The 26,334-nt window shown below is 48.0% G+C and overlaps 2 protein-coding genes across 5 annotated transcripts in view; one reads left to right on the forward strand and one right to left on the reverse strand.

Moving 5' to 3' along the window:
• Nucleotides 1-2,083: 2,083 nt before the first annotated feature.
• Nucleotides 2,084-11,951, reverse strand: POLH (DNA polymerase eta). 2 transcript variants are annotated; one of them, XM_039718839.1, is made up of 10 exons: nucleotides 11,565-11,951; nucleotides 11,332-11,466; nucleotides 11,007-11,248; nucleotides 10,604-10,773; nucleotides 7,297-7,400; nucleotides 6,107-6,226; nucleotides 5,375-5,498; nucleotides 4,674-4,739; nucleotides 3,850-4,013; nucleotides 2,084-3,097 (listed from the first exon to the last, which is right to left on the reverse strand). In XM_039718839.1, the coding sequence occupies exons 1-10, from the start codon at nucleotides 11,936-11,938 to the stop codon at nucleotides 2,230-2,232; spliced, it is 2,367 nt and encodes a 788-aa protein (XP_039574773.1). In that variant the 5' UTR covers nucleotides 11,939-11,951; the 3' UTR covers nucleotides 2,084-2,229. The 2 variants fall into 2 exon arrangements, with proteins under 2 accessions (XP_039574773.1, XP_039574772.1); XM_039718838.1 differs by having other exon boundaries at nucleotides 11,561-11,702.
• Nucleotides 11,952-11,982: 31 nt separating this feature from the next.
• The window catches only part of XPO5 (exportin 5), a 29,166-nt gene continuing 14,814 nt past the window's right edge, over nucleotides 11,983-26,334 (forward strand). Inside the window, exons 1-19 of one of the 3 annotated variants that reach the window (XM_039718834.1) lie at nucleotides 11,983-12,118; nucleotides 12,344-12,465; nucleotides 13,045-13,117; nucleotides 13,680-13,817; nucleotides 14,124-14,306; nucleotides 15,309-15,350; nucleotides 16,185-16,211; nucleotides 16,500-16,685; nucleotides 17,372-17,448; nucleotides 17,892-17,991; nucleotides 19,384-19,467; nucleotides 19,841-19,966; nucleotides 20,185-20,275; nucleotides 21,682-21,810; nucleotides 22,559-22,674; nucleotides 23,472-23,627; nucleotides 24,031-24,072; nucleotides 24,701-24,790; nucleotides 26,073-26,272. In XM_039718834.1, coding sequence (XP_039574768.1) covers nucleotides 12,014-12,118; nucleotides 12,344-12,465; nucleotides 13,045-13,117; nucleotides 13,680-13,817; nucleotides 14,124-14,306; nucleotides 15,309-15,350; nucleotides 16,185-16,211; nucleotides 16,500-16,685; nucleotides 17,372-17,448; nucleotides 17,892-17,991; nucleotides 19,384-19,467; nucleotides 19,841-19,966; nucleotides 20,185-20,275; nucleotides 21,682-21,810; nucleotides 22,559-22,674; nucleotides 23,472-23,627; nucleotides 24,031-24,072; nucleotides 24,701-24,790; nucleotides 26,073-26,272 — 2,087 coding nt within the window. In that variant the 5' untranslated portion in view covers nucleotides 11,983-12,013. Of the gene's footprint in view, nucleotides 12,119-12,343; nucleotides 12,466-13,044; nucleotides 13,118-13,679; nucleotides 13,818-14,123; nucleotides 14,307-15,308; nucleotides 15,351-16,184; nucleotides 16,212-16,499; nucleotides 16,686-17,371; nucleotides 17,449-17,891; nucleotides 17,992-19,383; nucleotides 19,468-19,840; nucleotides 19,967-20,184; nucleotides 20,276-21,681; nucleotides 21,811-22,558; nucleotides 22,675-23,471; nucleotides 23,628-24,030; nucleotides 24,073-24,700; nucleotides 24,791-26,072; nucleotides 26,273-26,334 lie in introns of those variants that run through there. The other 2 variants (XM_039718836.1, XM_039718837.1) reach the window with 2 other exon arrangements.

Below are 26,334 nucleotides of genomic sequence, written 5' to 3' on the forward strand. Positions count from 1 at the left end.
CTTGCTGGCTGAGTTGTACAACGAGTGAGGGTGGAGCTGGGCTCTTACCCTGCTGCCCTTGGAGCTGGGTCACAGCTGGAGCTGGCCACCCTTCACCCATTCCTGAGCTTCCTGCGTGCAGCCCTATAAATACCGCGCCGTGGTGTGGAAAGAATGCACGCGCTGCTGTTTACGATCTTGCGCTCCCGGCTTATCTGAGTAAGCCTGGGTGTGCAGCCTGAGGTGACGGGCAGCCACGTCACCCTGAGCACAGCACTTTGGGCTGTTGTGGGCGGAACGGGCTGTGGTGAGAGCCTCTTCAGTCACAAATTCCCCCAGAGCATAATTAAAGAGATGCTTTCTAGGGCACACATCTAACCGGTGATTTGTTTCTAAAGTAGCTTTGACCTTATCAAGAGGTTCATGACTGCCTTTTCTCCAGGAGAACAGGTTGTTCCCTTGGGACAAGTAGAGGCAGAAAGGTTTCCCCGTGGAGATGACTTATGACCAAAAGGATTTGCCTCTTCTAGACTTGTTTTTATGTCAGATAGTGGCATCTGCAGAGTCCAGTCCTGCCAGTCACTTAGGAAATGAGATGTGCCACTGTCACAGGAGATGAGACAATCCTGCCAAACTGGTTGCTGCTTCTCTTCACGTGAGGACTTTGGGAAATTTGTCACTTTGCAATGTTAGGACTGTCATTAGTGGGAGTGACTTAATAATTCCTTCCTCTACTGATTACCAGAATTGCATGCACCAGAATGAGTTTCTTGTTCTTCTTGAAATCTCATGACTGTGTTGTCAAGTATTAGACTCCACTGACAGTAATGCAGCAGCATCCCAGCACAGGCTGTCTGTTGGAAGGAGAGAGCAGCTCAACAGCTGCATTTAGGATGATGCAGTTCAGAAAATACTACAAGGATACAGAGCTGCAGTTTGCATCATCTGCTGCCTGAAAGGCTCTATCCCCCCCTGCCCAAGGAAGGGAATCCTGCAGCTGATGAAACTCCCTGCAATTCGATTCCTAACCCCACCCAGAGCTGTCTTGACGTGGCACATTCTTCCCCCCGCCCAAAGAGCCACGTTCAAATTATTGGCAGCAGAGCTTCTGGCGGGCTCCAGGCAGCTCAAAGCGTAGCAGAGCTGAGCCCTGCCAGGCAGCTGAGGGCCCTTGTCTTGCCCTGGAGCCAGTCTCACCCTCTCTAAGTACCTGCTCATCTCCTCCATAATACTCTTTGGTGGCTGTTGTAATCTGTGGAGCTCTGGAGTGGCCACTGTACTGTGGCCTGTGGCTCAAATAGCTGAACAAGTGATTTGGCAGAGCCCAGTCAGAACAAGTACCTGTCAGCAAGCTGTACCTGGTACCACTCAGAGTCTGAGAAGGAGGAAAAATGTGGTTATGCACTCTACACTGGACAAAAGCTTTCACAGTGTTTTTTGTGACTCTTGCCATGTTTTCTATCCCTTCTAGTGAGGGCTCTAGTAGACTGTTTATGTGTCAATAGCAATTATTATGAATTAGTGCAGAGTTTTCAAAGAGCCCACCAAAAAGTATGCCTATGCAGCTACTGCTTCCTTACATCTTTTATGACAGGAGTAGTCTTTCTTGTGTACTCCTGAGCTGCTCATAAGCATAATGCAATGGACTGCTACACAGAGGGAATTATTAAACCATCTATAACATAAATCCTGGGGTGTGGGAAGGAGGGAATAAAAATCACTGTCTTCCACGTGGAGGGGAGAAGGGAAGGAACAACTGGGCTAAGCTACCACATATAAATTACACAGTAAGGGCAAGGCCTGCAACTGCAGCCAGAGTAGAACCACGAGTTGAAGGTTTTATACAGAGTGATTAGACAGGGGTTCAAGCCAAGGCTTAGCTGGAGATTCCCTGGGATAAGCTGCTGCACTTACAGTAGCTGCTTTTATAGGAGGAACAGAATTACTGAGCAATGATGGCATGCAAATACCCATGGTAAGAGGTGTAGGTGAGAGTACCGTGCAGCTTCTAGTAGCACCAGGCAGGCAGAGGCAGGCTTAGCTACCACCAGCTAAACTGGCTACATCTACACAATTCATGAGTTCCAGTTCCTCTCAGACTTGGGGTGAAGATAATTTAATAGACTTTTTGGCATTAAAACCTGACAGGCAGTATAAAAACTTTTAACTATATTTAAAAGCACTGATTCTTCAAAAACACTGATTATTTAAAAATACTGATTCTTTAAAAACACCCAGCATAGCTGAGAGTTAAGGAGGTAAGGGCTTAAAGAAAAAATCTAAAGTTCTTGTCACACCTTCTTTGGGTCGTTTTGTACTAGATCCTGCTGGAGTCTTGGGCTTGTTCTTTGCCTTGGCAGGAGACCTGGAAGCCACAGCCTTTGCATTGGGAGCTGCTTCTGGAGCCATGGGAGGGCTGGGCTCCAGGAAAGAGCTTTGCAGCTCCAGAGCAAAGTGGTAGTCCATGTGCTCTGGGAACTCCCACATCAGCACGAGCTGGCCACACTTCTCACAGCGCTGCTGGTCCCCTGGAGAGGCAGGAGGCAGCAGGGTGAGCTCAGGAGAGGGTGGCAAATTCTGCTCATTTCCCTCCACATCTGGCTGTAATTTCAGAAGGATCCTGGAGCTGGGTGGAGTTGAGGGTGTTTGTGCAGCATCTGAAGACAACTTCTCCCGGCAAAGCCTCTTGTACAGGGAAGTGGGGCTGGCATCGCTGGGACCCTGCTTCACAGGGGACTCCAGGTCACACTGCACAGAGGCAAGTCTAACAGGCAAGCCAACAGCAGCTTTCTCTTGGTGCTCAGGGGAGCTGGGCACAGCTGGCTCTGCAGTGGCAGCACTGGGCAAGCTGGTTGCTGCCACTGCCTGTGACAGCTGCCGTTCTGCTGCCTTTTGGAAGAATGACTCAATAGCACTTGCTGGCTTCTGCCGAAGCTCTTTGCTTGGGCTCCTAAAGAACTTGACCCCAGCCCTCCCACAAGTTGTGGAGTTTTGGCTGGTGGTAGCAGTGCCATCAGGCTGGGCATCACCCGTCAGGAAGGTGGCAATGCCTGTAGAGAGGGTGACAGGCTCCGAGAACTTGCTTGCTGAGAGTTGCACTGAAATCAGCGGTGGAGACCTGCAAAGGACAGACCAACATCAGCTCAGACACCAGCCTGGAAAGCAAGAAATCTTTTGAGGTAGCACTTGAAACAACACAAAACATTCACAGACAAGGGAACTGTAGTATCTGGCAAGGGTTGGGACAGATGTTTGCTCTGACAAAGTTAGTATTGTTACCTCCACAACAGACATAGCAAGCTGTGCTGGGCAAAACAGAACCCCTCTTTCCAAAGCAGCAATTCCCAAAGGAAGGGCAGTGGAGCAGGAGCAGCCAACTCCCAGCCTGGACTTTCAGTCCACTACAGGCTGAAGCTGCTGTGAGATGAGAGCACGCTAAGGTGCAGCCTTGTCAGAGTTTAACAGACAGGACCTTCTTGCCTTCACTGCAGAGCAGAAGGAAGGCAGAAAATGCTGAGGAGTTGTGCACTTTCATTTTTCTTCCTGCCCCAATGGCTTCCTCACAAAAATCTTTGTCCTTACGGTAAGACAACAAGGCTTAGCCAATTTCTTCAGTCCAGCAGGGCCGGGATAGCCTTGCTTCAGCTGGACAAACCCCAGCCAGTAGCAATCCTAACTCCAAGTACAGAAGCGTCTCACCAGATGTGGGGCTCAGAAGAGGCCAGGCTGTCCTACCGCTAAAAGGTCTCTGCACTCTACTGTGAGGGTGCTGGGAATCACTTTTCCTGCCACTCAAACTAACGTGAGTTCCTTTCCAATAGGTTTCTGGCTTGTCCAGTACAGAGGTGACCCAGTTTGCCCCACACTCACCATGCTGCCTGGTGAGCCCCAGCCACGTTGCAGGTTTGGATGAGGGTGAAGGCATCGTTGCACATTTTCTGTGCGTCGTAGCGGGACAGGGCACACAGGCGTGACACGCGGGTGTCCCCTTGCTGGCGGATCACCACCATCAGCTGCCGGGCCACACGGTGGTTCTGCGGGAGAGCAGAGCTGTGTTTCCAGCGACTCCTGCAGGAAGGCGCAGGAACCGCCGAGGGCACTGTTCCCTGTCCGGAGCCCTGCCCAGCCCCGCACCCCGCTGCCATCTCCCGAGGTGGGGTGGGACATGTCCTGCCCGGCCTGATTGCCAAGGGATGGGATACACAACAAGTGCTTGCACAGCTGTGCCACACAGGTTGGGAAGCACCTAGTCCTTGCTTTCCCTCAAAGGCAGCTCCACAGTGTTTTTGGCCCCACTGCAGTGCCAAAACTGGTGGATTGCTCCCACCTTGGCCTGCAGCCTTCCGTCCAGATTGGAGGGCAGCACTCCCTCTCACAGCCCACGGGCACACCTGTGTCAGCAAAGGGCTTGCAAGGGAGCAGCAGTGCAGCAGAAGGAAGGTGCAGTGGCTTTCATATCCCTGCATCCTCAAGTGTGAGACAAGGACTGTTCTTAACCCTGCATTGTTCTGGGGCAAAACCATCCTGCCTGGCCATGCTCCTGCACACCTCTCTTCTTGGGACACCTCAGCACACAGGCACCCATCTATGGGTGAGCAGATTTCCTCCCACACATCATCCTCGGCCTCCTGCAAACCACTCGTGGTGCAAATGCACTATGTGCCTCCTTGTGTCCCCGTGCCTCCACTCCTTACCTGGCTCCTGTCCTTGTTCAGTCTGGACTCCAGCTCCAAGGCCAGCTGCAGGAGCCAGTGCTGCACCTGGACAAAGCAGGGGTAACAGACAGGTTGGACCTCTGCTCACAGCAGTAGCACAATACAAGGGGAATGCTGGTGGGGGATCAGACTGGAATGACAGACTATTGTAAGGCCCCATATCTGTAGTAGACCTTGAGAAAGCAGTCCAGCTGAGATTCAACACTGCAGGAAAGGACATTATAGACACCATACAAGCCCTGCATTACTACTAGACTTTGCCAAGTAATCTAGGTTCCCTGTCCCAGATTTCTCTTTCCATCTTCCCACAGCTCAGTGGGAACCTCTCCCCAGCTAATAGCTGAAGTGCATCCTACCTCTTTCTTTGGGCTAGTTACCTTCCTTCTAACAACCATGCTCTTGAAGCTTGGCACTGTGAATAACTTTGGAACAGCACAGGCCCAGTTTTGCTCGTAGAAATTACAGCCAGGATGGACCTCTTTGTGCAGGAGTTTGTCAATGCATTTCTGTCAACAGAGCCTTCCAGAGCTCAAACCACCTTCTCCCGCTGAGCCTCTAGTCTGAGTTTCAGGGCATAATTGTGCAGAAAAGCAGCAGTTTTGCAAGCTAGTCTGTTTTTAGTATTCTTATCTTCTCCAGTGTGAAAGCCAAGCCTTATGCTAGATGTAGGCTTCTCCTACCGCCTTCTGTGTGGCCAGGGCTGACTTCCCAGGGAAATTCTTGCTGCAGCCAATAGACTGGGGCAGGAAGCGGTTTTTGACAGGTTCCTCTTCAATTCCTCTGCACAAGTCATAGAGCCAAGACCTGAAAGCCACAGGGAAAGCATGAGGTCAAGGCAGCTACAGACAGGCAGGCATCACTGGGCAGCACATCAGTCTCCTGCTGAGCCCTCCTTTCAGCTCAGTGCAAGCTGTGACTGTCTCTCATCCTCAGCTCTGCAGTCGCAGCCACAGCTGAAGAGGCAGGATTCCTTCAGGCCACAACTGCCTGACAGCACAACTCCTCCACCTCTTCTCCTGAAGTGGCAACAGTTCACCAGTCTGCAGGGCAATCCAGCCGCTGTTCTGGGCCCAGTGTTTCAGGCTCCAGTCCAGCCTTGTAATTTCCTCTGTGATGAGACTGTCAAGACTGCCCTTTCCAGCCTGCAGAGAACCAGCCCTTTGACCCCATCCTTGGATGCTGTAGAGGAAGGCTGGGGCACTGGCTGACAAAAAAAATATTATCCTGGGGAGGGTGCCTGGGAGCAGACAGGACTGGAAACCTGCTGTGGGCCTGATAGATCAATGCTTCCCAAAGATGTCACTGAAGTTTTACCTTCCAACCTTCCTAATCACAGCAGAACAAGGTTCTGTGACTGAAAGAAATCTCAGTTCCTGCCAAGAGCCAAGGTGTGGTGAGTGGTTCATCATTACCCGGTTTTGTCTCCAAAATGTGTCTGGAGCTCAGTCTCACTGAACTGTGTCAGCTCCCCGATGTACTCTACTCCCAGGATGTCTGTGATAGCAGTGCCAAGCTTGCCTCCCAGGTTACGGCTACGGCAGAGAAACAAAGAAAAAAACACAAATGAAGCATCATGTGGAGACTGTGACAAGTCTTGTTGCAGCAGCTGTTCCTAGATAAGGACAACTAGAAGGTGCTAGGAACTAGCAGGACAAAAGGAACACCTGGCACCTGGCTCTTCTGCTCACAGTAAAAGGATTTGATTTAGGAACTGCTCCTTAGGTCCCCCAGTTTTAGTGCTTCTCCCTCAGCTCCATCTGATCCCAAACCATGCTCTGAAGAATGCCTCATATACAGCTTCCTTCTTCCTACACAGACCCTTTCGCACACACATCCCTCTCCATCCTTTGCAAAACACAGAAAGCAGAGAGCAGCAATGCAGATCTGGAGAGCAGGATTAGGGATCCATTCCTCTGGAGCAGCAGTGCTGGTAACACTTCCCTACACCAGGAAAAGTATTCATGCACAGTGTGGATGCTCAAAAGCAAACCACATCTGCTCTCTGTGAGGATAGCTGTCCGTCACAGTGGGGAACAGCTATGGCCTCCTTGCCCAGAGTTGCTTCTGGCTTACCCCTATGCAGCCCATCAGACATCCTGAGCACAGCCTTATCCTGGGAAAGGATGCCCACAGGCTGCTAGTGGGCTTTTGGACTGTGGTCCCTTCACCAGCAGGCTGTACTTCCCCAGCACACACCCTGCACTGTCGCTGGCAGGATTCCCTCTGAGGATAGCTGTCCGTCACAGTGGGGAACAGCTATGGCCTCCTTGCCCAGAGTTGCTTCTGGCTTACCCCTATGCAGCCCATCAGACATCCTGAGCACAGCCTTATCCTGGGAAAGGATGCCCACAGGCTTTTGGACTGTAGTCCCTTCACCAGCAGGGCTGTACTTCCCCAGCACTGTCGCTGTACACCCTGCACTGTCGCTCATAGCCCCAAGAGATCACTGGCAGGATTCCCTCGTTTGTTAGGAGCACTGCCAAGCAGTTACTGTGGAGCTGAGAGCCTCTGCTGGCTGCTGTCAGTGACATGCTGTGCTGAGGTGCCAGGAGCAGCCCCTGAAGGGAGGGCTGCCCTGAAGCAGCAGCTCCCTGGTACTCACATGCTGCTGACGGGCAGTTGGCTGAAGAGCTGCGGCACAAATCGCGCAGACACCAGGGTCTGGCGGTTGGGCTTGTTCAACCCACAGGCCAGCTTTGCCAGTGTCTGTAACACACAAGAGGGTGGAAACTCTGTCATTATACACTGTGCACTGGTCTAATGGGACTCTACCGAACAGCTCGTGCTGCATCACCTCCAAGAGCTGCCATTGGAATAGCTGCTAGGAATATGTGCAGGGTGCACCACTGCTTGCTGCTAGGCAGTATCCACCTCAGGATTTGACATGCATTAGCTGGGTACTCTGAAAGCAAAGCTGCTTCCAGGCTTTAGTTCTGTGAATTGCTGGACTCCTGCTCCAGGCAGATAAAGATCTTTCATCTGTTGTGGTTGCTATAGTTTTCCATCAGGCAAGCATGCTAGAGCTTCCACAGCATGCCCATAGTCCTCCCCCAGGCTATGTCTCTCACTATGTCTTTTTCCTTCATCTCCTGTGTTTGTCTTGCTTTTTCTCAATGTCACTATTTTAATCTTCTCTCTGTGAGGTCTGCAGCAGCATAGCGCTGCAAAAGGAAACCTTTAAAGTGCAGAACTGCTAGCCAGGAAGGCATGTTCTCCTATACAGCTTCCCTTCCCACTCTAAGCTACCACAGGGTAAAAAATATACAGACCAGCTTGAAGTACATTTAGGTGGGTGTTTGAGGTTTTACTGAACAACTCTAATAACTTTCTCTTTCACTGCTTTGCCACACATCCTGTAACTAAGCAAAATTTCTTGCCTGCCTATTGAGCTTTGACCTTTATTAACAGCCCATTTTACAGGCTTTCATACATTTGAAATAATTTCTAGACAAAGTAGAACCCTTTTCAGATGTCCAGTCACTGTTTTTCTTGTCTGGCTGGAGACTTCCAAGTTTACCCACCTCATAAAGTGACGTGCTGCAAGTGAAACCAATCACTGAGACTTCATGGGGAGAAATCATTTACTTTTTCTGACATCTTCTGTAAACTGCACATGCTGAAACAGGATTTGGCATTTCTACAAGAGCACTTCTATTACTGACTCATCCTGCTGCTTGTCCACAACAACTCCAGGCTACTTCCTGACTTACTGTGACTTAGCCAAAATCCTGCTGGTTGTTTTTTTTCTATAAACCACAAAAACAGTCAATGAGCATAAAAAGCAATGTTTGGTGGTTTAAGACTGATTCTAAGCTTTTTCAAGCTCAAAATTTTCAACTCTAATTTAATCTCAGAACCTTCACAGCCCAGGCCCTGAGCCCCATCCGTGCAACACCTGAATTCATACAGCTGTTCCCTCTCTGTAGGCTTCAGTGAAAATACTGGCTCTTAGCAGACCTCAGACAGATCCCCCCAAGATCCCACTCTCAACATCCCAATTTGAATGCACCTCACTGAACAAGATCATTATGGGAAACAGTAAGGCTTTCTTCAGCTAGATGCATGCCCTTCAGACAACTTCAGCCATGTTGTCTGCTACAGTGTCATCAGGTTATTCAGCTCAGGGTGAGGTGTGTTAGAAACCTTAAGAATGACACCTCACAGCTGTAGTCTTTCCTGCACATTTGGCCACTTATGCTGTCAAGGAGGGCACATAAATGAATTTGGCATGAGTGGTTCTTGAGAAAACCATACTGTTATCCTCCAGGTGCTTCCAAATTTTTTGGTCTCATTCATCATCTGGGTTCCTGGTGTACTCTAACAAGGTATTTCATTGGGAAAAGCAGTTCCTTGGGGGAGTTTTCTGTAGAAAAAAACCACAAGCAAAGCAGGTAATCTTCACCTTGAGTTTCAGGCAACAGTCACTGTAGCCTGAGAATGTTTTTTACTGACACAAATTCCCAGTGACTTGGCACAGAACAACACCAGACTGGGGCACTGAGGTGAGCTGGGTTGCTTTTCCTCTTTCTGGTGAGTCAGTATTTACCCTGCTGGCCATGGGGATTTGGGTGATGCTCAGCCAGCTGCCAAGAGCAGCCACAGGAGCTCTTGGTGCATGACAGCAGCTGCAGAAACAAACAGACTTTGATGACTTTGATGCTGTGGCTACAGAGGGTTTCCTGCTGGGTGGAAGGTGGGCTGGTTTACTGAGAGCACCTCTTTTCTTCTGCAGAAAGGGTTTGAACCCACCGAGGTGAGTTAGCTGTGGAAGCACAGCACAGTGTTCTGCACAGGCACAAGTGTGCTTTGGTGATCTCTGCACGGTGCTTGCTGCCACAGATACACAGTTCTTCAGGGATAGCACAGTACAGCACAATGTCTTCACTCTTTCAAAAAAGAAAAGCTGGCATAGAAAATGGAAGCTAGGAGAAGCTGCTAGGAATAACAGGGAAGTTCTCTGTTATTCATGACTAAAGAAAACAAAAAGGCAAATTGAACATACCTTCCACTAGAAATTTCTACATCAGTGACATTCCTCAGCTAGCTCATTTCTGCCTCACAGTCTCTGCTAGTTTCAGACTAAGCCAGTGCAGAACCAGTTCAAATCCCTCTGTACAGCTGGCAATGGTATCAGTTGGTTCTGCAGCAGTCAATGAAATATATCTTCCTTGAACTCCAAAGCATCCATTTAGTCTTAGTTTTCTTTCTTTTTAAGTCATAGCTTGCTTTATAAAGTCATTACTGTATAAATAAGCCCCTCTTGTGCAGAGCAAAAGGGATGGGCTCAGCAAACCACCCTGCATTTAACGCAGCAGGAAATCCTCTGTAGCTGCAGCATCAAAGTCCGTTTGTTTCTGCAGCTGCTGTCATGCACCAAGAGCTCCTGTGGCTGCTCTTGGCAGCTGGCTGAGCATCACCCAAATCCCCATGGCCAGCAAGTAATACTGACTCACCAGAAAGACAAAAAGCAACCCAGCTCACCTCAGTGCCCCAGTCTGGTGCTCTTCTGCCACTGAGTATCTGGGAATTTGTGTCAGTAAAACTGGCTACAGTGACTGTTGCCTGAAACTCAAGGTGAAGATTACCTGCTTTATGCTTCTGTTTTTTCTACAGAAAACACTTCCGGAGGACTAATACTGCTTTTGCTCCTAGTGAGCTCAGTCATTAGGGTACATCAGGAATCCAGGCAGTAAATGAGTGGATTGCTGACTGCCCAGGTCACAGCTCTGGGGAAACAACTTCTCCCATTTCCAAATGTCTTATAATTTCTCTGAAGGTGTGATCATACATGGCTGCATTCCCAACTTGGTTCGTCTTTGTACAGGAAACTTGTAAGTATAGGAGAGCATCTACAGCATGTCCTGACTCTGCAGCCCAGAAGAAATCAGGCTGATGTGTTACACACGTACCTTGTTGTGCGAGATGCCAGCTGAACACCTGAATCCGGTAGCTTCTTCCACTGCCACCCTAATTTCCTCCACAATTACTGCGCCCATGGTCAGCTGCAGGTCAGGACAATCTGGGTTATCGAAAGACAGCGACGCCAGCCACTCGTCCAAACCACGTTGCCGCAGCTCCTCTACGAAAGGGACACAAAAGGGATCTCAGAGGGACACGATATGGCACTTCTTGCTGAGCCCAGCAAAGGGACCCGCAGCAGCCGGCCCCAGCCAGCAGCCGCATTCCAACCGCAGGGAGGAGAAGGGAGAGGCACTTTAAAAGCCATTCAGTGCGGAGAACGCAGACCCCATTTACCACGCTCTCGATTCGGGGTGGGTCAAGGCAGGCGGAGCGGGCCCTTCCCGTGCGTACCCTTCCCGCCGGGGCCGGCTCTGTGCGCGTCCTTCCCGCCGGGATCGGGGCCGGGCTCTGCGGGCAGTCCCTGCACGAAGGTGCTGGGCAGCAGCGCGGCCGCCAGGGGGCGCCCGCGCAGCTCGCGCAGCCGGCGGCGCGCGCTGCCCGTCAGGTCCAGGTACGCCTCGTCGATGCTGGCGCGCTCGATGGCGGCGAAGCGCGACAGCACCTGCATCACCTCCGCGCTGGCCTCCCGGTACCTGCCGGGCGGCGGGCACGGGCTCAGCCGCCGCCCCGCGCCGACAGGGAGGCCCGCGCTGCCGCCGCCGCCCCCCGCTCTCACCGTGTGAGGTCCGCCTTGCCCCGCGCCTGCGGCACCCGGGCCAGCGCCAGCTCGGGGCACAGCGCCCGCGCCTCCGACGCCCACATCCCGCGGGACACGCCGAAGGCGCGCGCCTCGTAGCTCACCGCGATGATCCTGCCAAGACACGGAGGTGAAGTGCGGGGCGGGCCCGGCCCCGCGGGGAGCGGGGTGGGACGAGGAGCCGGGGTCGCCGAGCCGGCTCGCCTACCTACCCGCCGCCCTGCCACTCGGTGTACTGCACCACGGCGCAAGGGCGGCCGCGCAGCTGCGGGTCGAGGCGCTGCTCCACCTGCATGAAGAAGCAGTCCATGTCTACCAGGGCCACCACGCGCTCCCGGCCCCGAGACATCCCGCCGCCGACAGCGGCTCCGGCTCCCGCCCGACCGAGAGAGGGATTGAATAACTGCCCGCTCGGTGGGGCGGAGAACCCCGCCTCGGCCCGCCGCCTTGCGGCACCCGTACTTCCCGCGTGGGGCACGCCGGGAGTCGTAGTTCTCCGGGGTGCGCTGGGGCGTGCGCGTGTCCCCGCCGCGACGGTGCGCGGCGCCCGCGTTCTCCCTGTGTCCCCGTGTCGCCCAGGGCGCATGCGCGGAGCTGCGTCCCGGCCGCCCCGCTCGTCCCTCCCGTGGGTGGCCGGTGGCGCGCGCCCGCCGCCTCCGCCATGTCCGCCGAGCAGGTGAGCGGCCTCTGCGAGCAGCTGGTGAAGGCGGTCACCGTCATCATGGACCCCGCGTCCACGCAGCGCTACCGCCTGGAGGCCCTCAAGGTATGGCCCGGCCGGGGAGGGAGGGAGGGACGGAGAGCGCCGGGCTCCGGCCACGCGGGCGCCCCGTCCGCGCGGCCCCGGGGCGGGCGAGAGCCTGGCGGGCCGGTGCCGGGCGTCCCGTGAGGGGCTGGGAGCCGCCGGGCGGCCGCGTGTGCCCGGCCGGGGACGGGGCTGCCGGCCCTGCCCGGTGTGTAACTGCGTGCGCGCGTCCCGGCCTCCCCCCAGTTCTGCGAGGAGTTCAAGGAGAAGTGCCCCATCTGCGTGCCCTGCGGGCTGAAGCTGGCCGAGAAGACGCAGACGGCCATCGTCCGGCACTTCGGCCTGCAGATCCTGGAGCATGTGGTCAAGTAAGTCCGCTCTGGGAGGGGTCCCGGCCTGCCGCCACCCAGCTCTGGCGTGGGATCTGTGCCCCTGCCGGCACCTCCCACCCCAGCGAGGCACTTTCAGGGCGCAGGGAGTTTGTTCTGCCCAGAGGACAGTTGCAGTCCTACTTAATCTGTAAAAGAAAGAAAGGCGAGAATTGCTTCCAGGCAGGTTGGGAAGGTGAATTCACTGAGCTGTAAGACGCGTTAACATTAAAAGATTTAAACAAGCACACTGGGTTACCAGTAGGTCTTTGCAGAGTTCTGTCATTGGCCTCCTGCTAACAAAGAGGCTTTGTATTAGTTCAGTTCTGAGATTCCTTTCTCTGCCGCCGCTACAGACCTGATGCTTTGTGCTTTTGCTGCTGCTTCTGGTGTCTGTTGACCTCGGTGGGGCATGCCCCTCTCCTAGCAGCAGTTTTAACTCAGCCCCTCTGCTGGCAGATGTGGGGAGCTGGTAGTGTCTCTAGTTTAGGTAAAGAAGCAATGATTCTTTGAGGATCGAGTCAGAGATGTTACAGATGTTTTGACTTGGTTTCGTATTTGTTTGTTTGTTTTTAACAGATACCGCTGGAACAATATGCCTCGCCTAGAAAAAGTTTATCTAAAGAACAATGTTATGGGCCTCATATCCAGTGTAAGTACCTGCTGCCCCAGGCTGTTCTGAAATGTGAGAGCAAAAGTAAAAAATACTCCAGTTAATTAGCACAGAGGATCTGAATTCAGTTTTTCATTTCACTGCTTTTTTGCTTTGTGTCTCTGGTTGTTCCAGTGCTTTTCTCCGCCTTGTCAGGTGAATAGCCGTGTTACCTCACATGGCAGGAAGTTGTGAGGCTTGTATAACATGTGTGAGGTACTTTTTCTTTTCTTAGGAGGAAATTCAGTAACTACAGATGTTCTTATCCTTTGCAAAAATACTGAAGCCGTTATCTTTGTCGTGTCTTCTCTGTTGTTCTCATTGCTCTTGTGACCAAGTGACCTTCTTTTGAGGAGAATCTGTCTGGTTCCCAGAGTTTATTAGCTATGGACACTTGGGAGCATAGGAGTGTCATCTAAGGTAGCTGCAATGAAGAGCTGCCCAATGTTGTGTTTTGTTTTGGTTTCTGTGGTTTAGAATGTTTGCAAACACTGTTTCCCAGGTCAGAGTTATAAATGCCCGGTGCTTACTGTTTTGTGTAACTGTTCCTTTTCTGTCCCAGGGAACTCAAAGTATCCTGGAGGAGGAAAGTCACATTAAGGATGTGCTGTCTCGCATCGTGGTGGAGATGATCAAGCGGGAATGGCCTCAGCACTGGCCTGACATGCTGAAGGAGCTGGATACCCTCTCCAAGCAAGGGGTATGAAACACAGCTGTCTGGTCTCTTTTGCTTGCTCTTAGTGTGGGGTTCAGTCTTCCATCATCCTGAGAAAAATCTAACTCACTCATGGTCAAGTGAGACAGGTTGGTGATGGACTCAGAAATCCCTGTAAGATTAAGCTGTCTTGAGGTGACTCAGAGAGAGCACCACCTGCTGTTTTACTTTCTCAACATGAGACCTATGTCTTCATGCATGCTTGCTTTCTGTCCACATCTTTGAGCTAGTCTCTAGAGATTTTAATGTTTGGACTGTGCTGATGGAGTGTATTTCACTTTGGGGCATCAGGAAACTCAGACAGAACTGGTGATGTTCATCCTCCTACGTTTGGCAGAGGATGTGGTGACTTTTCAAACTCTACCTACCCAGCGGCGACGAGATATCCAGCAAACCCTCACCCAGAACATGGAAAAGATCTTCAGCTTCCTACTGACTGCCCTGCAGCAGAATGTCAACAAGTACAGACTCATGGTGAGAGTCTCCTTCCCTTGGGTTTAGTTTGTGCTGGAGGCATTTAGGGATGCAGCTTGCAAATTGTTGGGGAAGCAGGTGCAGAAAGTGAAATCTGTTGCTTCTACTCTGAGGTAGGGATCTACTGTGGCCTGGGAAACTGGTGCTGATCAGAGAGGCTGAACACACAAGACTGATAGTGTTTAGTGTTGATATTTTGATTTTGCTAGTGTAAATGGCTGGAGTGGATGCATGCTTCGTGCATGCTGTTGGAATGTGTGCTGGCACTAGGGGTGTGCAGCTTAGCAAAATGAAGGTGTGGTTGTGGCAGAAACAGGTAATTTGGAGTGGTTTACGTAACACAGGGATTAAGAGATGCCATCCAAGTATCGTGTCTGCTCTCTCATGCTGCGGTGCTACATTTGAGGTGATGCACCAAAATGCATGAGTTTCTGATGTGTCAACATGTTTCTGGACTTTTTCTCTAAAAGCTCGTCAGGAAGCCCTTTTTTTGCGAAGTTACAGTGAAGAATGCTCTTTCTGTTTTTGTGTAAACCGACTTCTTTCCTGCATTCTTACCTAGAATCAGAGATGTGCAGGTCAGTCACAATGGATGATGAAAGGAGGTCTATACCCCCTTCTATTCCTGTGAAAAGGAAGTGGATTTGAGAGTGAAGCACAGTCAAGAAACCAAACTATAAATTAGTTGCTTCGTCATATCTCATATTCTTTTTTCTCCCATGAATTAAAATCCAGAGTTACACTAAATGTGAAACATGTGAAGCAATGAAAAACCCTTTTCTACCTGCCTTCTGTAGAAAAACCTGACACACTCTCAGGCTGAGCAACCCCCCACCCTGTAGTGCAGCCAGTTTTGTGTGCAGTTCGTGGTGGTGGGAGGGTGACCCTTGTGTGTTTCGTAGTCTGGTTGAAATGCATTTCCAGGTAAGGTTTGCATTGCAATGCTTGAGGCTCTGAAGTGTGGCTGCTTCTGCTAATGGTGGAATCTTTCTGCTTGGCAAGGTTGGAGCACCCCAGGAACAGGAAGTCCTCACCACTCCACAGGTTAGCAGATCTTTGGCCTATTTGTGCACAGGGTTGTTTCTGAGGGTTGGGTGCTCACCTGTCTGCACACAGACGGGGAGAGATGATGGATAGGTCCCCAAGACCATAACAGTGTGCAGTGCTTATAAGTATGATGGATTAATAGATAAACATGTTTATAAGGTGGGTCATATATGAGAAATTTGGGACTTAAGCCGATTAACTTAAAAATCACCGCAGTGAATAGTCCAAACCAAAAGCTTACAGCAGAAAGAAATGCTTGTGGTGTCTTTGCAACTGAACAACAAATCAAACCCAGGTATCTGAGGGACTTGTTTGCATTAGGCAGAAAGATGGTGCAGGCAGTGCATTGTTGCTGTTAGGTGTCCTAGGCCTCGGAGTCGGGCTGTGAAGTTGCTGCTGCAGCTCTCTTCAGCTGCCTTTCTGACCGTGGACAAAACACCTTTTCAGACCTGAATCTTAAAAGCCACCAGCATCTTTTCAGAGTCTGGCTTTTGGGTGTAAGATGCTCTTAAAAGGTAAAAAGTTTCTTTCCTGGAAGCCTCCAGGAAGTACCAAAATGTCTTTTCCTCTTGCCTCCTGTGTCTCCCGTGTGCCTAGAGTGTTACCTTTTGGGTGAGAAGGGAATTGTGGCTTAACTGGGCAGTTCAGAGTCCCATTATCTTACCTAGCTGGGGGCTGCAGAGGTGACTGTTGGCTGCAGCAATGTCCTGAGTGGGAGACTGTGATGCAGCCTCTTTTTTGGCTGTGTCCTTGAGGATAAGCCTATACAGCAGTGGCTGCATGAAGTGTGTGCTGTGGCTGTTACTTACCCTCTCTCGTTTTCTTTTTCAGAAGACTGATTTGGCTCAGGAACCAAAGGTGAGTGGAACTATATGATAATTAGCTCATTAGTAATTCTTAAGATTAAGGTTACTTAGAACTAGGCTTTTCCCAGGCTTTTGAGTCTGTTGCCTGCAGTTTCATGCAGATGGATTTGTTCACTCTTAATACAAGCCCCTTGAAAAGAGCAAATGAGGAGTGGCAGCAGAAGGGTCCAAATCTTTCTCAGGGGGGTTCTTGGTACTGTTATTTCAGGGAGTGGGTGGCTTTTGGTGGGAATTGCTGTTTTTCTCTGGCTCTCACCTTGTGCCTCCTCTCTGTTCACAGGCCCAGGCAAACTGTCGTGTGGGGATAGCAGCACTCAACACTTTGGCTGGCTACATTGACTGGGTGGCCCTAAGCCATATTACAGCAGACAACTGCAAGCTCTTGGAGATGTTGTGTCTGCTCCTAAATGAGCCTGAACTCCAAGTTGGAGCAGCAGAGTGTCTCCTGATTGCTGTCAGCAGGAAAGTGAGTTCTTCTCTGGCTCTTCTGGCTCCCTTTTATTTTTCTCCTGTTCTCCTATATAATTCTTGAGACTGAGCCATGCTATCCTTGCCCTTTTATCTGAGAATCAAAATTCAAATTTAGCTGATTCTGTTAATGATATTTGGTGTGAATGTCATGCCAGCACAATACACAGAGCAGCTATTAGAATCCTTTCCAAATTCTGTGCTCACTTCTTCTTGCAGTTTGAACTTGGAGGTTCTCGCTAACCTTTTACCCCCCACTTCCTACAACTGTGAAGTGGAAAGTAGTGTCACCAGCTGTGTCACCTGGCAGCTCAGAGAAATGACAGCAGGAACTAAACAGGTGATTTTGACCCATTCATTCACAAGCAGCTGAGTGTCAAGGCTGAGTGTTTATCAGCTGCCTGTAAATAACTAGCCAGTCTTCTGTGAATAAAAGATAAGGTCTCAAGGTCAGTTTTGCCATTTCAAGTTCCTCTGGTGGGATTAGAGACAATTTCTGAGATCACATACCTTGGAATTTTGGCCAGTTTTTTATTTAAATCATATGTGGACTGTAAGCCCCTCCCCAGATGGAACAAAAATTGTGACTCTCCTAATTTTGTTTGCAGATGGAAATAAATATTCATGTAGGTGGGAGTAAATAGTTATGTTCTAATTGAAGCATGTGGTGTGTTTTGTGTGTAGGGCAAGCTGGAGGATCGGAAGCCTCTGATGGTCTTGTTTGGAGATGTTGCCATGCACTGCATCCTCTCTGCTGCCCAGTGAGTACCCTGGTGTGCTGTGATTTCACACAATACTGCATAAAATGGCTTTGTAGGTGCAAAAGATACTGCTGCTTAAGCAAAGGAAGCAGGGACTGGATAGGAGAGAACAAACCCACCATTTCTTTTGCAAAACCTGGAAAGCAAGGGTTTGTTTTTTTTCAAAACCCATAATTGAAAGACAAAGAGGTGTAAATATCACAGCTCCCCTGACTTTGTTTTAGCCTGAAGCTGATCCAGAGGAGGGACTCTTTCAAAGAGGCAATTTCAGAGGTTTTAGATGCCAATAAAACAGTACTTCTTGATAATAGCAAAGAAAATCCCACTGTGATAAAATCAAATTGCTCCAGTCCTCTTTCTGTCTACAAGATAGACAGCAGTGTGACTGTCACCTACAGCGTGAGTAACTGTGATCCTGTTTTTTCCCCTTCCCTCATTCCCAGGACAGCAGATGGAGAAGGCCTGGTGGAGAAGCACTATGTTTTCTTGAAGAGGCTCTGCCAAGTGTTGTGCGCGTTGGGCAGCCAGCTATGTGCGTTGCTAGTAAGTCTTTGTTAATACCAACAGCAACCCTGGCAGGGCTAGTTTTTAGGGCTGGGGCTTGAGGCAACCCTGATCTAAGGTAGGACCAGGGTTGTCTCCATGCATTTCCAAAAGGCACAAATGGCTCTGCTTTTAAGTGGGTTAACTGTATCCTGCCAAGTCATAGGAATGTGGACTGGAGGGACCCTGACTGATGCCAGGGCTTTGCTGTCATCAAGAACCATTTCCTGTAACCTCTGGAAAATGCTGAGCTTCACTGAAAATTGGTCAGGTTTTTAGCTGACTACTGCTACAGAAAATCTAGTCCAGGAAATTACTCTTCTACTGGAAGCCTTTTAAATTTCCCAATAAAAATAACTCAGAGAGCATACCTGTCTGTTCTTCTCCCAAGACTCTCTGAAGCTGGAGGAAGAAACGGGTTTTGTTTCTGCTGTACATCTTTGTAATGCTTTGTGTCAATGTTGGGATGAAGATGCAAATCCATACTGTTCATGCCATGCTGGTGCTGAATTCCCACTCCCTCCATTCAGCTGAGTGCTTCTACAGTAAAGAGGGCTGGCTTGTTGAGAGATGCTCTTTGGGAGATTGAAGCAACCAGCCTGTAAAAATGATAGAACAAAGTAAAGTCTCATAGGGAGGGAAAGAAAAAACCAAAAACAACCTTTGAGAATTCATCCCTAAAAAGAATGGACAGCATATAGGGTGCATTACTGCTTGCAGTGACTCCACTGGCTGTTAGGCAGTAGGAGCTGTTAATCCATAATGAGGTAATGAGATGGAGCTTGCTAATTCAGATTCATTTGGGAGAGGCAGCACTGAGCTGTACAATTTCAGGGATCTTGAAGGCACTAGATCATGTTATAATTTCTGAGAAGAAGCAAAACTTTGAGTTTATGGCTCTGGGAAAAACTTAATTTCCTGACAAACTTCCAAGTTACTGGTCACGGATACCCATATTTTAAATACACAAGATGTTTAGAGAAATTGAGTGAAATTATCTGGGTGTGTTTTCCTGTGAAATTCTTTGGTTTGAATTGCACTATTTTGGTACTGCTGTGTGGGTATGACCTAATAGGAGTGAGATTGACTCACAGCAGCAGCAGTGGTTGTAAATTTGGTTTTAGTGGAGCCCCACTTTGTGAGAAGTCACCCGTTACTCTTGAATGAGGGTGGTGGTGTCTCCAGCACCTCCAGGCTGGTCAACAGAACTTGATGTTCCTTGGGCTATACTGGTTTCAGAAAAAAATCAGTTGTTCAGTGTTTCTGTCTCTGCTCCTTTACAGTCTATGGCCTTGGATGTAGTGCTCCTGCTTTACCCTGAAACATACCATTTGTGAGCCCAGCCTGCCATAAAGTTAGTATTTTGTCTGAAATACTTCATGTTCCTCATAGGGCTCAGATTGTAATGTGGAAACGCCAGCCAACTTTGGAAAATACCTTGAGTCATTTTTAGCCTTCACAACCCATCCCAGCCAGGTATGTAAAGGGCTGAAAATCTCATGTGTGACTGTGTGTGTGAATGACTACAGGACTTCAGCTGCTAAATATTGCTCTCTAGGCTTTCCATTTCAGCTGAAGGCCTGGAAGGCAGTGTTTTCTACTCCATTACCACACCATCAGGAGCAGTTCCTGACACAGGGAACTGAGATGCAGAATTTGCAACCAGCCCTAGTATTAGAGATTTTTGGCTTTCTGGGAATTTGCAGTGTGACTTGAATGTGCTTTGGTCTCAAGTTAATAGTCAGTATAATTTACTGTTACTTTCTGATAGCAACACTTAATGTTAGCAGTGGAAATTCCAGCACTGAAATCCTGCTCTGCTCCTCTCTTTCCTCTCTTCTTCCCCCAGTTTCTGCGCTCTTCCACCCAGATCACATGGGGAGCCCTCTTTCGGCACGAAGTTCTGTCTCGTGACCCTTTGTTGCTGGCTGTCGTTCCCAAGTATCTCCGTGCATCTATGACCAACCTGGTGAAGGTATGTAGAAATCACAGCTGGTTTTGAGAAGGTGCCTGGTGAACGTGGCCTGTGGGTCATGGGGGAAGAAACTGCATTTGTGTTGTGGCCAAATGTGATCTCCAGGCTGCTGAGCACAGTTCTATCCTGCTCCTTGCCTCCGGCCTTCATCTTGAAGCTGGTGTTAACTGTGATGGTTGACTTTTTTTTCTTCCTGACCTTTTCCACTTTGTCTCCAGGTGGGCTTCCCTTCCAAAGCAGACAGCCCCAGCTGTGAATATTCCCGTTTTGATTTTGACAGTGATGAGGACTTCAATGCCTTCTTCAACTGTAAGTTGTCATGACCCTTTGGCATTCTCTTGTCTGTCTGTCCTTCCTGCTTTTAGTCACTGGCTGAGCTTGGAGCCTACCAAATTAGCTTGGCAGCTTCCATTTGTTTCTCAACTTTTTAAGTCTGGATCTTGGAGTAAATTAAGTTAGGATTTTCCTGGGGCAGCTTGTGTGTTTAGTATTACTATGTGCTGTTGTTTTGTTGGCTAGTCAGATAGATGGCCTAATAGCATTCTGGTGTCAAAGCAAATGTCACTTTTGGTCACCTAGAGAAGGAAATCAAACAGCCTCAAGTCATGCTCAGGTTAGGAAAGGAAGGCAGCTTACAAAAGACTTTAGATGTCATTCCAGAAATCTGTCTTGGTCCTGGTAGGAAGCTTCTGGTTAGTACTAGTAGCTAGAGTTGAGCAAGTAAAATAGCCTAGTCTAATAAAGATCTTAAACCAGCACTGGATATCAACGATTTTACTTTTTCTTTTATCTTGTATTTTTGTTCCCAAAATTGAAGTTGGTTCTCGCTGGCCGGTGTAATTTGATACTAACTTGGTGGGTGGGAGGATACATTGAATAAATTACATACATTTTTACATTTTACATTTATGTCTGAAGATTTTATTTGTTGCATTTTTATTGCTTACTAGATAGTTTTACAAGTTGCATTTGTGTAGTCAGCAGAGCTGATTCTTTGTGGGGTCATGCACTGGAATATTTTGGAACAAGTCAAAATCCTGTTCTGTACTTTGTTTTTAGTATCTTTGAAATTGAAAACAAGGCAACTCGGTTTTGAGATAAAGTTTGTTTGTCATTAGTTGAATAATCTAGGAAAAGTGTTTAGCTAAAGGAAGTGATGGTAATGTAATGCTGGTATTTAATCTCATTATCCCAAGATGCTCTGTAAGCAGCAAATGTTTATAGTTTGAAGCATATTTTAAGTGAAGAATTGAGGCTTAATTGTAGTAAATCTGGTTTAGCATTGATGCCTTTTCCTGGTCTTAAAAAATTGAGAGCCAGATATGTTTGAGGGATAAGGGATTTTTACCTTGGTAAGGTAAAAGGTGCCACAATGCACCTTGGCAAAGTTGTGCACCAATAAGGATCCTTATTAAAATACTGAGGTAGAAACCCCTTATCCTCTTAACGTGTCTGGCTCTCAATTTTTTAAGACCAGGAAAAGGCATCAGCATAGATTTTCATAATTCATACTGCATTTTAACTGTAATTTTTTTAATATCAATCTGCCATTTTTTAGTCCACTTAAATCACTTCAAAAATTGCCCATCCTGTTGTACCTGCTTTACTGGTTCTGTATCTGTGCCCACTACACAGCTATTGCCAAAGCAGAAGTCCATAATGTTCCTAAATTTGCAGCCTCAGCTGGTTTCTGGATGTGTGATTTTTCCCTGCAGCTTTCCGAGCCCAGCAAGGAGAGGTGATGAGGATGGCTTGTCGTCTGGACCCTCTCACTGGCTTCCAAATGGCTGGTGAATGGCTGAAGTACCAACTCACAGCTCCTCTTGATACTGGACCCACAAACTGTAGGTTGCCTGAAAAAAATGAGGGATATGGGATTTGGTTTTTAATTAAAGCCAAGAAAAAATTTCTTGGCCTTTTTTTGTTGATGTTGTTGGAAATTTTTAAGTGGATAGCCAAGACTCCATGCTAAATTTTCAGGATTTTAGGGTTTTTGCAAGTTAAAAGCAAAACCAAGTCAAACCCACTCCTTCCCTAATTTATCCCTTTGGAGTCTACAAATTGAATAAGTAATGTAAAGCCCCTGGCTCCTCCTTTCCTTCCCCCAAATCTCTCTGCAGAACAGGTACAGCCGTTCCTCTGATACAATTTTACAATTATTTGGGCCATTTTATCTTTGTAACATACTTATTACTTTTGTTAGGGAAGTTATGCCTACCTGGCAAATTCCTTGTCATTCATTCTGCTTTCCCTGCTCTGAAGGAAGGCTGCTTGGTGCTCTGCAAAGTCACATTGAGGGCAGTCTTGCCTGCAGTGCTGAGTCTGGGCATGTGGTCTCCCTTCTTTTCCCTTCTGTGCTCTGTTCATATGGCTCTGCACAGTACCTCAAAGAGTTATGCCTCAGAAGCAGAAGCCTTCACTTGAATTGTCACACAGGATAACCGTAATTGCTCCCAGTGCATCCCTGCCAAGCATCTGCAGGGAGAGCTGTGTGCTTAAAATACTTGTGAGTGCTGAGGTGTTGCAGCACAGGAACTTACCAGGCTGCTGTTGAGGAGCGTGGTGAGAGCTCCAATGTTCTCTTCCTTTCAGCTAAGACAGGCGAAGGTCTCTGCTCCATCTTCTCTCCATCCTTTGTGCAGTGGGATGCCATGACCTTCTTCTCCGAGAGCGTCATCAGCCAGGTGTTTCGAACCATGGATAAAGATGTACGTGTATCCCATGCTCCTGCCTTCTCTCCTGGCTTCTCCTGGGTCGACACCAGTGGGTTTTTGCAGTTTTGTTATCCTTGAGCAGTTTGTAGTAACTGGTGACCCCTGTGCAAAACCCAGACTGTTTGGTGAGCCATTCTCATGAGGAATAATGACCCTTCTTTTGATGACACCAAACTCATACTGGCGTGTCTTAGTTTTGGACACTACGGGATGAGAAGTCACAGGAGAGTGCTCAGGTGACATGCTTTTACAAAGTACCTTGCTAGAGAAGAAGAGATTGCTTAAAGAAAAATTTCTTGAGTTTATTTAATTATCCTCTTATTAGATTTTTTTAATTATTATTTCTAACTAAATGAGAGGAACTGTGCCCAGAGAGTAGGAGATCAGAAGCATTTTCTGTCTCTTTTGTTCAACAGCAGGCTAATCAGAAGGATCAGTTTGATGTAGACTGACTTGATTTTTTATTTGATTAAGCTGCTCATGTACTCATCAGTCTAATCACAGTGGACTAATTATATAGGTCAATACAGTTGGTTAAGCTTGAAATCTGTTGGACAATGTCAAGAGGAGAATTGGGAGACAGACTAAGAGAGGAAATTTGCCTTTCCCAGAGGTGCACGCAGTAGTATGGGGACTAGAGACTGATGTCTCAAGACTTATGCTATCAGCAGTGGCAATGCTGCTATTTTTTGCCTCAGCCTTTTTCCCAGATTTTGTAGGAAGTATACTACAGGCTGAAGTACTGAGTGTTGCCTCCCTTTTTCTTTCCTTTCTTTTTGCTACCTTTGTAGGAAATCCCTGTGAATGATGGCATAGATCTGCTGCAGCTTGTCCTTAATTTTGAAACAAAAGATCCTCTCATCCTGTCCTGTGTGCTCACCAATGTCTCTGCTCTCTTTCCATTTGTCACTTATCGACCAGAATACCTCCCCCAAGTACTTTCCAAGGTAGGTACATGCAGACCCTGCTAAAATCACATCAGCTTTTTGTGGTGCAGGGCACTTGGACTAAACTGCAGGAGTCAATCCTCTTATGTTGCTGTCAGGGAAGGACTGCCCTTCGTGTTAAAGATGGGAGAAACCGAGACTGAGGCTTGTCACAAGAAGAGTAATGTCAGTTAACCCAAATTTTGTAGTTTTTAGCCTTAAATCTTAGTATTAATTACATGCTCTGGCCATGTTTTATGTCAAGGCATCACTGTATTGATGATTCATCTTTCAGCTCACTCAGGGGTTCTTAAGTGAAATTGCATTAAAATCTTTATTACCTATTCCCTGAGCTCAAAGAGACATGAGTTCTAAATATTAATAAATAATACCTTTTTTTAATTTTTCCTCCCTTTTCTCACAGCTGTTTGCTTCAGTTACCTTTGAAGTTGTAGAAGAAAGTAAGGTACGTTCAAATTATTATCTACTAATGAGCTATAACAGTTGGATCAGATCCTGTTCTAGTGGAGAGAGCATCCTGAGTCTGAAGACTGCTGAAGTTGGCTTCTCAAGTATAGCTGTGCTCCTGAAGAAGCTGGGGGGTCTAGATATTGCTGATCTCTGTGGTTGACATAGCCTACTAAGCTTTGGCTCACAAGCTTAAAAGGCTGGAGGTGTGCTCCAAGGCCAGTACACTTAGTTCCCCAGTCAGTGCTGGCCTTCCTGAGAGTGAAATCCCTTCATTAGCTCTGGGTATTATTTCAGTACTTGGTATAAATGGCTCTGAAGGATGACTTTAAACCTGCTAGTTACCTAGGGAGAGCCTGGAGTCTTGCAGTAGTGAGTAAGAGCTATGGCATCCCCACTCCTGAAGTACAGCTTGTTTGAACATGGACTCCTTGAGTTCACTACTGCTTCAGAGGAAATTTGGTTGCTGCATGATTGTTTGGAGGGAGCAGGGGAGCATGGAGATGTTTTTTTGATCTGTGCTCAACAGTGCAGAAATCTATATATAATGAATTTGTCTCTTGAAGATACCTTGCATTTGGCTGAACTTTTGTTTTATTGCACTGAAGTTTGTTGTGTCTGTCCAGGCTCCTAGAACTCGAGCAGTGAAGAATGTGAGAAGGCATGCATGCTCCTCAATCATAAAGATGTGCCGGGATTACCCTCAGCTTGTCCTGGTATGTAAATGCAACTGTCATGAAGAGTCTTGCCTCAGTTTCAGTGGGATTTTGTGGGATCTTCAGCTTCCTTGGGTACTGTTTCTGCTTTCTTTGTAGGAGACATTCCTGCTGCACAAATGGCAAAGTACCATTCCCTGTACCTCTTTTCTTCCCCGCTGAAAAATTTTCTGCCTGAGGAGTTGAATTGTAGATTGGTGGGCTAAATGTAAAAGGGATGATGAGGAGGGTACAAGCAGCACTGCCTTGGTTTTATGGGAATGTTTGTAGAATGTCCATTTTATCACCTGTGCTGGTCTCAGGTTAATTCCTTAGCTGAAGACACTAGCATAGCTAATCACTAGATTTTCTTCTGTTACTTAACAGAATATAGGAGGAAAAGGAGAGTATTTTTTTTCTGGATGAGCTTGAGGAGATTAGAAGACAAATACATTTAAATTCCATGAGCTGTGTTTTGTTTGTTTTTCTGAAGTAAACAGTCTCTGCATGCAACATTCTTTAGATATGTTTCTGTGGAGTGGGACCTAGGATTATGGGAGGACCGTAGGACAGTGCTAGTTTAAACAAAGACATTTTTAAAGGATGTTAATTAAGGCAATTTGGAGGTTCCGGTCTGCATTCTGTAATTGATGCTAAGAACTAATGGGTTAGTTTTTGTTCACTTTATTGGTCCTTGAGCTATAGCTGTCTCTTTCCCATGGCCAACCAAACATCCCCACTAGAAGAGCCAAGGACCCAGAGCTGCCCCAAAAGATGTTCAGAGGACTTTGCTGAAGAGGATGATTGCTAATGTTTGTACAAAACTATGGGTAGATGTGGTGGCACCTGGGGAAGGAAGGGAAGAAATGGAAGAATTCCTGTGGTACTCATGGTGACTGTATGAATTGTTACTTACCACAAGCAAAGAGATGGAAGAATCCTAAATCTGGCTGAAGAAGCAAGGTGCTTTCTGTGAGCAAATAAAAGCACCAGAACTGTTTAGAGGTGTGCCACTGCTTTAAGGGATACAACTGCCTAGGGAGAGATTTCCTCTTCTTATTTCAGTAATTCTGGAGAGTTAAAGTAAAGTGGATGCAGGATAATGATAGAGGGGTAGGGAAAAATGGAAGTTCTCTTAGACTGAACATGCAGAGAAATTTGAGTGTGAGGAGGAGATGGCAATGTTGAGAAAAGGTAACAGACATGGTCCTCTAGCTGTACAGTACATCCCTTCTCTACCTCCCCCGGTGGCCTTCCTCCATACCACATGCATGATGCTTTTCCACTTGGATGTGTTTTCTAGCCAAACTTTGACATGTTGTACAACCACGTGAAACAGCTGCTGTCAAATGAGCTACTTCTGACACAGATGGAGAAGTGTGCTCTTATGGAGGCCCTTGTCCTCATCAGCAACCAGTTCAAGGACTATGAGCGACAGAAGGCTTTTCTGGAGGAGCTCATGGCTCCTGTGGCTGGCTTGTGGCTCTCCCCAGAGATGCAGAGGTATGGGTTATTTTTCTTTCTGTTGGTCATTTCTTCTCCAACTTTGAGCTGCAGGTGTTGAG

Source organism: Passer montanus, unplaced genomic scaffold (genome assembly GCF_014805655.1).
Source record: "Passer montanus isolate IOZ18808 unplaced genomic scaffold, ASM1480565v1 scaffold40, whole genome shotgun sequence".
Taxonomy (NCBI): domain Eukaryota; kingdom Metazoa; phylum Chordata; class Aves; order Passeriformes; family Passeridae; genus Passer; species Passer montanus.